General features: G+C 41.2%; 1 protein-coding gene across 5 annotated transcripts in view; it reads left to right on the top strand.

Moving 5' to 3' along the window:
• Window positions 1-313: 313 nt before the first annotated feature.
• Window positions 314-12,831, top strand: part of atad2b (ATPase family AAA domain containing 2B) — a 169,678-nt gene continuing 157,160 nt past the window's right edge. For 3 of the 5 annotated variants that reach the window (XM_078541576.1, XM_078541572.1, XM_078541577.1), the window contains exon 1: window positions 542-756. In XM_078541576.1, coding sequence (XP_078397702.1) covers window positions 646-756 — 111 coding nt within the window. In that variant the 5' untranslated portion in view covers window positions 542-645. Of the gene's footprint in view, window positions 757-12,831 lie in introns of all 5 variants that reach the window. The other 2 variants (XM_078541574.1, XM_078541573.1) reach the window with 2 other exon arrangements.

Genomic DNA, 12,831 nt, shown 5'->3' with positions numbered 1-12,831 from the left:
CGGAGCCGAACCTCCCCCAGCCCGAGCGGAGAGCTCCCGATCGGAGCCGAACCTCCCCCAGCCCGAGCCGAGGGTTCCCGATCGGAGCCGAACTTCCGCAAGCCCGAGCCGAGGGTTCCTTATCGGAGCCGAACCTCCCCCCCCCCCACCGCCCGAGCCGAGGGTTCCCCATCGGAGCCGAACCTCCCCCAGCCCGAGCCGAGGGTTCCCGATCGGAGCCGAACCTCCCCCAGCCCGAGCCGAGGGTTCCCTTTCGGAGCCGAACCTCCCCCAGCCCGAGCCGAGGGTTCCCTTTCGGAGCCGAACCTCCCCCAGCCCGAGCCGAGGGTTCCCTTTCGGAGCCGAACCTCCCCCAGCCCGAGCCGAGGGTTCCCTTTCGGAGCCGAACCTCCCCCAGCCCGAGCCGAGGGTTCCCTTTCGGAGCCGAACCTCCCCCACCAGCCCGAGCCGAGGGTTCCCGATCGGAGCCGAACCTCCCCCCCCCCCCCAGCCCGAGCCGAGGGTTCCTTATCGGAGCCGAACCTCCCCCCCAGCCGGAGCCGAGGGTTCCCGATCGCTGTTCTGTTGAGTGACACAAGAGGAGAAATGGCGCCCAACGATCCGTAGAGCCGGAGCGGCCGGGAGACAAGGGGTTGACAGAGGAAAATGGTGCGGACTCGGCGGAACTCGGTGCTGGATTCGGAGCTGATCAGCGGCCGCATCTCGTCTCGGACCCGCTCGTCTCGCTCCTCCGCCAAACACGACGACAATAAGCGGGTAAGCCTAGGCCCGGCTCCGATTCCCATTCCCTTCCCTTTCTACCTTCCCCCCCACCACCCAACCCCCCTTTCGCCTGTTTAGCCCGGTCGGTAACTCAGGAGAGTCCGGGGATGTGAAGTTGTGCCCGGGCCGGCGCGGACGCTCTTTTGTTTCGCCTTTTAGTTTTCCCTCAAAAGCCCGGGGGTGGGGGGGAGAGAGCCGTGACAGTCCGGGGCTCCGTAGTTGACGGTGCCATATGCCGGCCTGTCTGGCGGCTTGTTATCCTGAGTGTTTTCTGTCTCTCTTGTCTTTTGTGGGGGGAAAAAGTCTTTGTGTGTTTTCCAATAAGAATTTGTCTGGTGGGGGGGAGGGACAAGGAGGCGCCATCAGCGGCCAGCTGCAGAATTACAAATAATAATAATAATAAAACTTCAAATCGGCTTTAAAACCGAATCTCCTTCAACTTGGAATTAATTATAGAGCGCGTTCAGAATGTAAACATCAGTGTCTTTCATATTTCCTGCCAGCTCTGCTGTGTGGGTGAACCGTCGACGCGATGTGGTTTCCACCGGCTTTTAAGATGCTCGCAAGGCGGAAATGTATCCCCCCCCCTCTCTGTTTTTAAAGTTTAAAGACAAACCCTGTGATCACGTTATTATTTATACTCGCGCCGACATGTCTTCGTTACCTTTTAAGATGTTGTAGGGGTTTTGATGTCGGTAGATGCCAAGAGCGAGAAAGTGAATACGATTTAAATGTCCCCGACGGACTTTGAAACTTCTTTGTCAGCCAGAAAATGACCTATTTTTGTCAGGTTGGGTGGGTTTTTGTCCGAAGCTTTTGTCAACCAGACACTTGGACAATGCATCTCGGAATGGTATCCCAATTTGGTATCTTAAGGTCTGTTCCTAATGTTGCAATGGCATCTTAAAATAAGGTCCGGGGCCCTAAACGAAGTTGCTAAAGGGTTTTGAATCCTAAACTGATCTACAATGTTAACTTTGGAAAGACAACTGGAGCTATTTCACTCGCACTGCTGGAAAGTTCAAATATCTTAAAACATATACTTGATATTGTGTGTTCATATAAAATATTTTACACACTATAAATAAAATAAGGGTTTGGGCTGTTATCTATTAAAAACCAGTTCTATGATGCAGGCATTTAAAGCTATATATTTATTAAATGGTGTCTTGTCCTTGGCAAAGATGAATGCCAAACCAAAAGTTTAAATATGGTTCCTATTAGTATACAATATTGACAAATATTTCAGTGTAAAATATGTTCCAAAGTACAACCACAACCATGTAAGCAAAAGCTGAGCAGTGACTCTTTTTCCACTTTTAGTGGAACTTCTCTTTGCTCTTCCACCTTCTGTCTGTCCTCCTCTTTCTGGGTCTTTGCCATTGCCTTCCAAATGTTCTTAAAAGTAGCAACCACTGTCTCAACCACTCCCTGTGGCAAAACATTTCTTGTGGCATAGAGTTACATGGAATATACAGCACAAAAACAGACCTTTCAGCCCATGCTGGTATTTATGCACTAATTGAGTCCTCTCCCATCCTTCCTCATCTGCCTTTTATTAACATTACCCTCTTCCCATCCTCCTCATGCTTATCTAACTTCTCCTTAAATGCATATTCAGCACAACTATCTCCTGTGGCATATTCTATATTCTTATCCCTCTCTGGATAAAGAAGTTTCTTCTGAATTCAGTATTTGATTCCATGGACTCCCTTACATTGATGGCCTCTAGTTTTGCTCCTCATATGTGGAAACACTCTGTTTCTACTTCATCAAATCTATCATTATTTGTGAAGACTTCTAACAGATTGCCCCTCAGCCTTCTCTTTCCTGATGCATATGAATAACCTCTCATTCCTGGTATCGTCCCTTGTCAATCTCTTTGCACCTACTCCAGTGCCTTTATACCATTTTTATAATATGCTGACCAGTACGGTATGCCCAAGTGTAGTCTAACCAAGATTTGATATGTGTTCCAACAATCTTTTATGTAAAGAAATTTCTCTTCAATTCAGTGACAATTTTAAATTGATGAGCACTCATCTCTTACTCCCTAAAAAAGGAGAAATCACCTTTTTCTTATTTAGTCCGTTGAAATTTTTTTTTCTATTAACTCTCTGCTTCGGTGAAAATAGTCCTAATGTTGTGCATCCTTTCATGTAAAAGTAACTTTCCATCCCTAGTATCATCTTGGTGCAGCAGTACTGTGTATTTTCTGTGGCCCCAATAGGGTTCCTACAACCTGCATATAGTACTTTGATTGTGGCTTAATCAGTATTTTGCATATAATCATCTTTACCTATTTATTCTTATACTCTATGCCTTGCTTTATAAAACTCAATACTCGGTTGGCTTTTTATGGCTTTATCTATCAATCAGTACTCATTTTTAAAAATTATGTATTTCACCCAGTGGCTCACTGTTCATCTATATCCTTCAGTGTCTTTTCATTAAATGTACACTCATTCCTTATTTTCTCCCAAAATATATTACTGTGCACAATTCCATATTAAATTAATTGCATACGCCACCTGCCTGCCTAACCCCTGTATGTTTTCTTGAAGCACTTTAAAGTCCTGCTCAATATTTGCACAGCCTCTTAATTCTGTGTTGTCAGCAAACAAGTTTTTATACCCAAGTACAAGCACCTAAATATACAGAGGACAAAAGTGGACCCAACACTGACTCTTGGGGTGGATCACTTCTGTAAGTTTTTTTTGTTAACCAGATCTTTATTAATTTGAAATCTGGACTACAAAATAAGCACATTGGGCCTCAATTTTATAAATATAATATCTTATGTAAAGTGATTATTTTACTTTTCAATTTAGGTTGAAATTTGGAAAAAAAAGTAATGGTAATGACGATATGAAATGGTGTGTTTCCCTCCCCACCTTTCTCAGAATCTGGGGACTAAATATTACAAATGGTAATCAGTCATCTGTATTAGAATAGTTAGAACAATTCTTCAGTTGCCTAGCTCTAACAAAGGCTTTTATATAATTATAGAAGCATCATATTGTATTTAGTAAAACACACTGTTTCATTCAAATAAACTCGTTTTCATTTCTTTTTACTAACATTCAAGGCAGGATTACATTGTGCTGTGTTGTTCAGTGAGCATTTGTGTGTGGCTTTATTGATGTGGATGGAACATAAGCACGTAATGTGTAATGCATTGCCTCCTCCATCTGCATGCTCCGTGTCCATTATGCATTCAGTGTAATTAACTCAAATTAATACCTGATGCATATAGAAATCAAAAACCTGAAATGGATTTCTGTACATAGCTAGAAAGTACAGCATAGAAACAAGTCTTGCTGTTCATGTTGGTGCCTCCTTCATCTAACCCCATCAACCTACCTTTCTATCCTTTTCTCCCTCATATGTTTATCCAGCTTTCTCTCTTTCTCTTTATTCATCTATGCTAGTTGCCTCAACTCCGTGGTCACATGATTATATCAGTAAAGAAGTTTTTCATGAATTCCCTATTAGATTCATCAGTAATTATATAATATATATATATCCTAACAAACCCTTCCATAATCTTAAAGATCTCTAACAAGTCTCCACCCTCCCCCGTCCCCAATCTTCTCTCTTCCTTTGAGAATGGAGCCCCAGCCTGTTCAGTCTTTTCTGACTTCTCATTCTAGTAAATCTTATTTGCACCTTCCCCAGTGCCTGTATGTCCTTTTCATAATATAGAGATTAGAACTGTTCACAATGTTAGGTGTGGTCGGACTAAGGTTCTGGTTAAGTTTAATATAACTTCTCTGCTTTTCAATACCACACTCTAGAAATGAGCACTAGTTCTTAGGTTAATAAGGACATCTTAAAAACAGTGTCACAACTTTTAGTGATTTGTGTATCTGTACCCCCAGATTCCTCTGCTGTTCTACCCATTTAGATACTTATTCTTGCTACCAAAATGTACTACCTCAACATTGCTTATCTTGAAGCTAATTTCTACAAGTCTACTTAATATCTTCCCATAATTTGTCACAGCCCATGTCTCTTAATAATACACCCAAATTGAAATTGTACTTCCGAGTCCAAATTATGTAAGTTGTGAATAACCATAGTCCCAGCACTGATTCCCAACTTTTGCCAGTCTGAGTAACTATCTTTAATGCCATTCTCTGTTTTCTGTTTTGTCACAAGTTTGCTATTCATTCTGCTAATTGTCTTCTGATTCCACATGTTCTGGCTTTAGCCATGAGCCCACTGTATGGTACATTCTCAAAGACCCTTTGAAAATCCAAATATAATTTTGTCTACTGCATATCATTGTCTATCCCTTCTGTTACTTCAAATAATTCAATAAGATCGGTCTAAGACAATCTCCCTTTTGAAATCCTTGCTGACTATTCTTCATTATGTTTTCAGTTTCTAGATTTTTTTTTAATTGCCTCCTTTGAGTAAAGATTCCATTACCTTTCCTATCCCCAACATCCTAGAATTATCTAATTTGGACAAGAGAACATATCTGAAAAGTAGCCCAGAAGTGCCAAGCAATGTTGTACAAAGTGAGAGAGTGGGATTAGGTGGTCTGTAAAGAATAATTTGATCTTGAGAGAATTTTAAAGAAATATGCCAAGACTTTGCCACATGATGGCCTAAGAATCTTAATGTGGAGCAACAGATTGATTTGCTTGCTTCCCACCTCATTACATAGAGTGGAAAATATTTTGGAATTCAAAGGTTGTGCTTTTGTGGAGTTCACCATCTTCACGGTATTGCCCAAGACCTCCTTCAAGTTGGTAGACACCCTTTTGGCAGCAGGTGCTTTCCCTATCTATACTACAATGCACCCACATCACTTTGGGATCAACGACCCTATTTTGTCATTACTCCACTATACATGCCAGTCAGTGACTTTGTTCCCTTAGTTACCAGATGATATTGTGTTGATTTATGAAGCTGTCAGCAAGTGTAAAATCTCCTCAACTGTTGGTTTGGTAGATAGCGACTGATAAAACAAAATGTTTTTCTATATTGCACCTTCATTAATACACCAGAAGGTGAGCTAAATTTGCCCTGTCTTTGGGTTCCTCTAGCTACATAGCAAAGTGCTGGCTGCTAATGACCCGGATCAGTAATTGAATTAGGACATCATTGGTCGAGTCATTAATTTGGTGTGACACGGTCGTTCGATAATAGCATTAACTGAATTAATTATTTGGCCTTCTTTCCAAGCATAGTACTTCATGTCTCCAGGCGCAGGTAGTATTTGTTCCTCTGTTATGGTGTGAGATTTTCTTGATTTGGAACTAAGTATGAGGCTTCAAGGGCCTTAATATTCTTATCAGCCTGTGCACAATGTCTTGCTCACCATTAGCTGTGCCCGTGTTCACTTCAAAAGTTTTGGCATCAGTCTTGTGTACATGTTTTGTTTCCAAGTTTCTGCATAGAAGAGATGGTTTTAGGCTGTTATTTAACAGGATTTCACATAACCTCAGCTACAGCAGCTACAGTGTGTTATTCACCAGCTCCAGTCTAAGTAAACCCAATTTCATATTTACATCCCTTTGACATCGATTGATATTGATATTTTGTGCCTGGTCTCAACATTTTGCTTGAAAGGCTGAGTTAACGGTTGTTATCTCACTGGTGGTTTCTCCAAGTGCATTGATACTGGTGAGACAAATTTCATTACTTAGCTTCTCAACACTGATACTATATGTGTTCTTATTAACATTACCTGTCCTTTGCCATCTGCCAATTTTTCACTCTTGCATCCTGCCTGATGTTAGTTATAGTGCACTGTATATAACCAAGGAAAGACCTAGTTCTGAGCTTTGTTACAACTGGACAGTTGCTGGACAACTGAAATCAACTAGTGCATGGTGATTCGAGGTGAGGGCTGTATAGGTCATTGTCTGGACCTGTTACATATTGAAGTAAGTGTTATATAAAATATTTAATTCTAAGAATTTTAAAACTTTGTTTGAAAAATCTATTATAAAAATGCATTAAATAAATAAAATCCACAGACAATTTCTGGAGATATGCGCATCACAGTTTGAGAGCTCCTGATTTAAATCAGTGTGACAGATGAGTATTCAGATTATAAATTTTATCATGTATGCTGCTGAGATTATTATGCTATGTGTACTATATTGCGTAGGCTTATAATGAGATGTGTAAACTGGCTTACGTGAAATGGAGGATTTAAAAAAAAAGCAAATAATGAATGTTACAAATTTGAAAAAAATAAAAACAGTAAATGCCAGAGATGTGGAGCAGCACTGGAAAGACCAGTTTACATTTTTGTGTGGGATCTTTCATCAGAATTTAAGATTCTAATTAAGGATCACATAGAAAATATTGTGTTACTGCCTGTGTCTTCTCTACCCTACCCCCATACTGTTACCCTAAGGATCTGTCCTTTCCGGTCTCTAATTCATCTATGTGCTGCACCTTGGTTGCATCATCTGCAGACGTGGGAACCAACTTCTGCATCTATGCTAATGAATCCTGTTTTAACTTTTCACCACCTCTCTCGACCCCTCAGCTCTTTTTTATCATTTGACTGCTTGATCAATATCCAGTCTTAAGTGAGCCTGAATTTCCTCCAGTTCATCGCTAGGAAGACCGAAGCCATCATCTTTTGACCCTTGTCACAAAGTCTGTACTCTCACCACCAATTATATCCCCTTTCCTGGCTATTGTCTCAGGCTGTTCACAATAGGAACACCCTTTTTAACCAGGGCAGAGCTCCTGACGTTGTGTACCCTTCATCACAAAGACTGCCTATTTCTACCTGCATCATATTACTTGATTTCGATCCTCACCATAACTCATCATTTGCTTAATCTCTCATACCTGCTTTGTCACTTCCAGACTTGACTGTCTCAATGCTGTACAGGCTGGCCTCTCAACCTTTCAGTCTGCTGACCATGCCAGATCCCGTGCCAAATCCTGCTGACCCATCACCCCTCATCTGATCCCACATGCCTCCCATTTAATATTCTCACTGTGTTTAAATCCTCGTGGCCTTTACCATCCTTACCACTGTAACCTTTTACAGTCCAACAATCATCAATTGAACTTGGTATTCCTGTGGCTTTTTATGCATCTCCTTCATCTTACCATTGCTACCCGTGCCTTCAGCCAGCTAGACCCCCACTCCCTAAATCTCTCTATCTTTCTTTTCAGGCTCCCCTTAGACAATGCATGCTCTACTCTGGGAGTAGGAAGAAGATTAATATACTGATGTTTATTTTGCCTGATTTAATTTATGTCAAATATTTTTTATTCTTTAAAAAAAAAGGATTAGAAGTTAACAGCTTTTATTTATATACTGCATTTAATATAATAAAATATCCCAAGGCACTTGGCACATGGGAGCATTATAAAACAAACAACGGCACTAAGTCACATAAGGACATATTAGGTCCGATGACCAAAAGCTTGGTCAGAGATAGGTTTTAAGGAGTGTCTTAAAGGAGGAAAGGTGAGAGAGCGAGGCAGAGAGGTGTAGGGAAGGTATTCCGGAGCTTAGGGCCCAGGCAAATGAAGGAACAGCCACCAGTGATGGAGTGATTAAAATCAGGGATGCTCAAGAAGCCAGGATTAGATGAGTGCAGATATCTGAGTTGTGGGGCTGGAGAAGATTACAGTGATGGGGAAGGGGAAGGCTATGAAATTTTTTGAAAGCAAGGATGAGAATTTTAAGATCAGTGCATTGTTTGACTGGAATCCAATGTAGCTAAATGAGAAAGTAGATGAATGGGACTTGCTGCAAGTTAAAACATGGACAGAGTTTTGAATGACCTCAAGCTTTTGGAGGATAGAATGTTGGAAATTAGCCAGGAGAAGTTTGGAATACCTGTGCTTAGAGGTAACAAAGACTTGGATGAGAGTTTCATTAGCAGTTGAGCTGAGACTGGCAAAGTCAGATGATGTTCCAAATAGGCATAGGTGGTCTTAGTGATGATCCAAATATGTGGCTGGAGGCTCATACAAGAACACAAGAAATAGGAGCAGTAGTAGACCATATGGCCTGTCGAGCCTGCTCCGCCAATCAACATGATCATGGCTGAACTTGGGCCTCAACTCTACTTCCTTGCCCATTCCCTATATCTCTTGATTCCCTGAGACACCAAAAATCTGTCTATCCCAGTTTCCAGTGTTTTCAATGATGTGTTTGCTTGGTCCTGGTTGCTTTTTCCTGGATGATGTGGAGCTTCTAAGGTGTTGTTAGAAGCACGTTCATCTTGGGGTCAAATATGACACCAAGGTTGCGAACAAACTAGTTAACATCAGCCAAGAAGAGGGATGAAGTTGGTAGCCAGGAAACCGAGTTTGGGGAGGAGAAATAACCAAAAAAATGGCTTCCGTTTTCCCAGTATTTAACTGGAGGAAATTTCTGCTCAACCAATATTGGATGTTGTTAATGAGCAGTCTTGAAAAGGGAAGACAAATATGTTTACTTTGCGAAGCATGCACTGTTTCCTGTACAAGTTGTTCTTGTTGAAAACACTAATCCTAAGGTTGTTCTTTCTCTTTTTTTATATAGTCCAAGCCCTTTCTACTCTCCTAAGTCAGTGACACTTTCTTGGTAATCTGCCCAGTACTTTTACCCCCAAACCATAAGGATGGTGGACCCTTCTTAGACATTGGATTATACATGGGGTGTGATATCAGAAAATAGTGTGATGCTGACTTGTGCCTGTGACTTCTCAATTCCAATGGATATTAGATATTTAGTGGATGTAAATATTTCTGCTCTAGGGATAACCAAGCCAACGGGAAAGCCAGTTGAGTCTTAGTTGTGTCTTCTAGCACCTGATTGCAAAGTTACATTGCAGCAGGAGCAAGTTTCCTAATTCCGCTTTGATTGCACAGTGAGGCACAATGCAACCTGGAAAAAGTGGAGGGGGGTGGGGTAAAATCTGAAGGCAACAAAATTGATTAAGAAAGGGGATTATGACCATACGTATTTAATATTTTTGTTAATTTTGTATTATTGAATCTTGGTATTCTACTGTTGGTAAAACTTATTCATTTTCAGATATAAGCCAAAGCATATAATTGTGTTCAAGTCTTGAACTGCCTCTTGTGTGTTCTAGATAATATACTAACCTCTTGCAATAGCAATATAGGAATAGGTAGTTTCAGTCCTCAATTTGAGCATGGCTCCATTTACCTATCTTTGATCCCTATTCCTTTCTGAGTTAAAAATGTGTTGTTCTGTCCCGAAAATTTAAAATAATGAAGCATCAAAAGCTTTTTAATGGAGAGAATTTTGCATCTCCACTACCCATTGTATGAAAAATTTCACTGGCCTTGCAGTAATTTTAAGATTGTGTCCCCTTGGTCTGGGTTCCTTCACTAGAGGAAATAATTTTTCTGGATCTACTCTATTGAAGCATTCCACTTAGATTATTATTCCTCAATCTTCAAAATTCCATGTTTATGTAACCTGTCCTCATCCTCAACCCAAATGTCCTTGGTTATATGGTTATTTTGACTTTTGGAGTTGCTCCAGTATTTTTTGTATTCAAAATGTATTCTTTATTTGCTTAATGAGAAAGATCTTAATTTTAATCCAAGCATGCACTTGGATCGCAATATGTGTTTCAATACATGTTTTTCTGCAGCACATCAGAATAAATGTATGTGGTGAGAAAATAAGCTGTTGGGTTAGACTATTTAAGTATTAATGTTCAGGCTCTATAAGGACATTTGACAATTAGTTGATGTGTGTTTCTTATTCATTCATGAGATGTGGGCATTGCTGGCAAGGCCAGCATTTATTGCTCATCCCTAATTGCCTTTGAAGGTGCTGGTGAGCTACTGTATTGGAAATGCTGCAGACTGAATGGTGAAGATACTTCAGTATTGCTGTTGGGTCATGAGTTCAAGGATTTTCATCCAGCAATGAAGGAATGGTGATATATTTTCAACTCTGAAATGTGTGTCATTTGAAGGGTGGTGGTGTTCCTAAGTGCCTGCTGACCTTGCCCTTCGTGATAGAGATCGTGGGTTTGGGAGGTGCTGTTGAGACAGCCGTGGCAAATTTCTACAGTGCATTTTGTAAATGGTACCCTCTGTAGCCACCTTGCGCTGGCGTTAGAGGAAATGACTGTTTAAGGTATTGGACAGGGTGCCAAACAAGTGGCCTGCTTTGTCCTGGATGATGTGAAGCATCGAGTGCTGTTAGAGGCACGTTCATCCAGGTAAGTGAGAGTATTCCATCACATTCCTGACTTGTGCCTTGTAAGTGGTGGGAAGGTGGTAGGTGAGTCACACTTGGCAGAATGGTTGTTTAATAATGGTAGTGCCGTTGAATGTCAAGGAGAGGTGGTTGAACTCTCTTTTGTTGCAGATGGTCAGTGCCCGGCAATTGTGTGACATGATTGTTACTTGCCACATATAAGCTCAAGCCTGGATGTTGTCTTCCTGTATGTGGTGACGGACTGCTTGATTACCTGAGTTGTGAATGGAAATGAACATTGTTAATCGCCAGCGAACATCTCCACTTTTGACCTTTTGTAATGGAAGTAAGGTCATTGATGAAGCAGCTGAAGATGGTTGTGCCTGAGCCCATACCATGAGGAACTCTTGCAGCAATGTCCTGGGGCTGAGATGATCAGTCTGCAACAGCCACTACCTTATTCCATTGTGATAGGTATGACTCTGGCAGGTGGAGAGTTTTCCCCTCAGCCTCCGTTGACTGTAACATGTTGAGGTACCAACCACGGGCAAAGCTATTTAAACCTGGTACTGCGCAATGAGGCAGGGTTAATTAGTAATCTCATACTAAAAGGTGATAATAATAGAATTGAATTCCATATCCAGTTTGGAAGCAACATGCTCTAGTCTAAAATACAGATCTTAAACTGAAAGCTGATTACATAGGTATGATGAGAGAGCTGGGTTATGTTAAACTTAAGGGACTAAAAGCTGACATGATCAGGACTTGCTGGCCTACATCCTAAGGATCTATAAGATGTAGCTGCCGAGATAGTGGATGTGCAGCAAGCAATTAGGAAGACAAATGGCATATTGGACTTTATTACAAGGCTATTGGAATACAAGAATAAGAAAGGCTTGCTACAATTGTACAGGACTTTGGTGAGACCATACCTAGACTATGTGCAGTTTTGGTCTCCGTATTTAAGGAATGTTATTCTTGCATTTGAGGTGGTACAGCGAAGGTTCACTAGATTGTGCGATGATGAAAGACTGAATAAATTGGGCCTATATTCTTTGGCATGTAGCCGAGTGAGAGGTGTTCTCATCAAAAGATTCAAGATTCTGAAGGGGCTTCACAGCTTAGAATTTGAGAGGATGTTTCCCCTGTCTGAAAAGCTAGAATATGGGGTCACAGTTTCAGGATAAGGTGCTTATCATTTAGGACTGAGATGAGAACAAATTACTTCACTTGGTAAGTGTTGTGAATCTTTGAAATTCCCTGCCCCAGAGGACTGTAGGTGCTCCATTGTTGAATATCTATAAGACTCGTTGGTGTTTCAGGGAATCAAGGGATAAGGGGAGTGGATTTGAAGCCAAAGATTGGTCATGATCATGTTGAATGGTGGAGTAAGCTCAATGGGCCGTGTGGTCTTCTACTCCTTTTTCTTGTTATGTAACTGTGCAACGAGGCAGGGTTAATTGGTAATCGCGTAGTAAAAAGTGATCATAATAGGGTTGAATTCCATATCCAGTTCGGAAGCAATGTACTCTAGTCTAAATTCACTCAATTCCAGAATGGTTCCAGGAGATGTTAGCAAATATAACTTCACTATTCAAGAAAGGTAGGAGAGAAGAAACAGAACTATGAGAAATAAGTTCCGAAGTCTTGGGTTCCGAAGAAGAGTCATGTTAGACTCGAAATGTTAACTCTGTTTCTTCCTCCACAGATGCTGATAGACCTCCTGAGTTTTTCCAGCACTTTGTTTTTTATTTCAGATCTCTAGCTTCTGCAGTATTTTCTTTTTATTTTAGAGCTACAGGCCAGTTAGTCTGAAGTCAGTTGTCAGGAAAAAGCTAGATTATTTTAAAGAAGTTTTAACAATGCACTTAGAAAGCAATACCATGATGAGACAGAGTTAATGTGGT

Source organism: Cetorhinus maximus, chromosome 5, assembly GCF_964194155.1.
Source record: "Cetorhinus maximus chromosome 5, sCetMax3.hap1.1, whole genome shotgun sequence".
Lineage (NCBI taxonomy): Eukaryota > Metazoa > Chordata > Chondrichthyes > Lamniformes > Cetorhinidae > Cetorhinus > Cetorhinus maximus.
The sequence above is the reverse complement of the archived record's forward strand: the minus strand, read 5'-3'. Positions and strand labels throughout refer to the sequence as shown.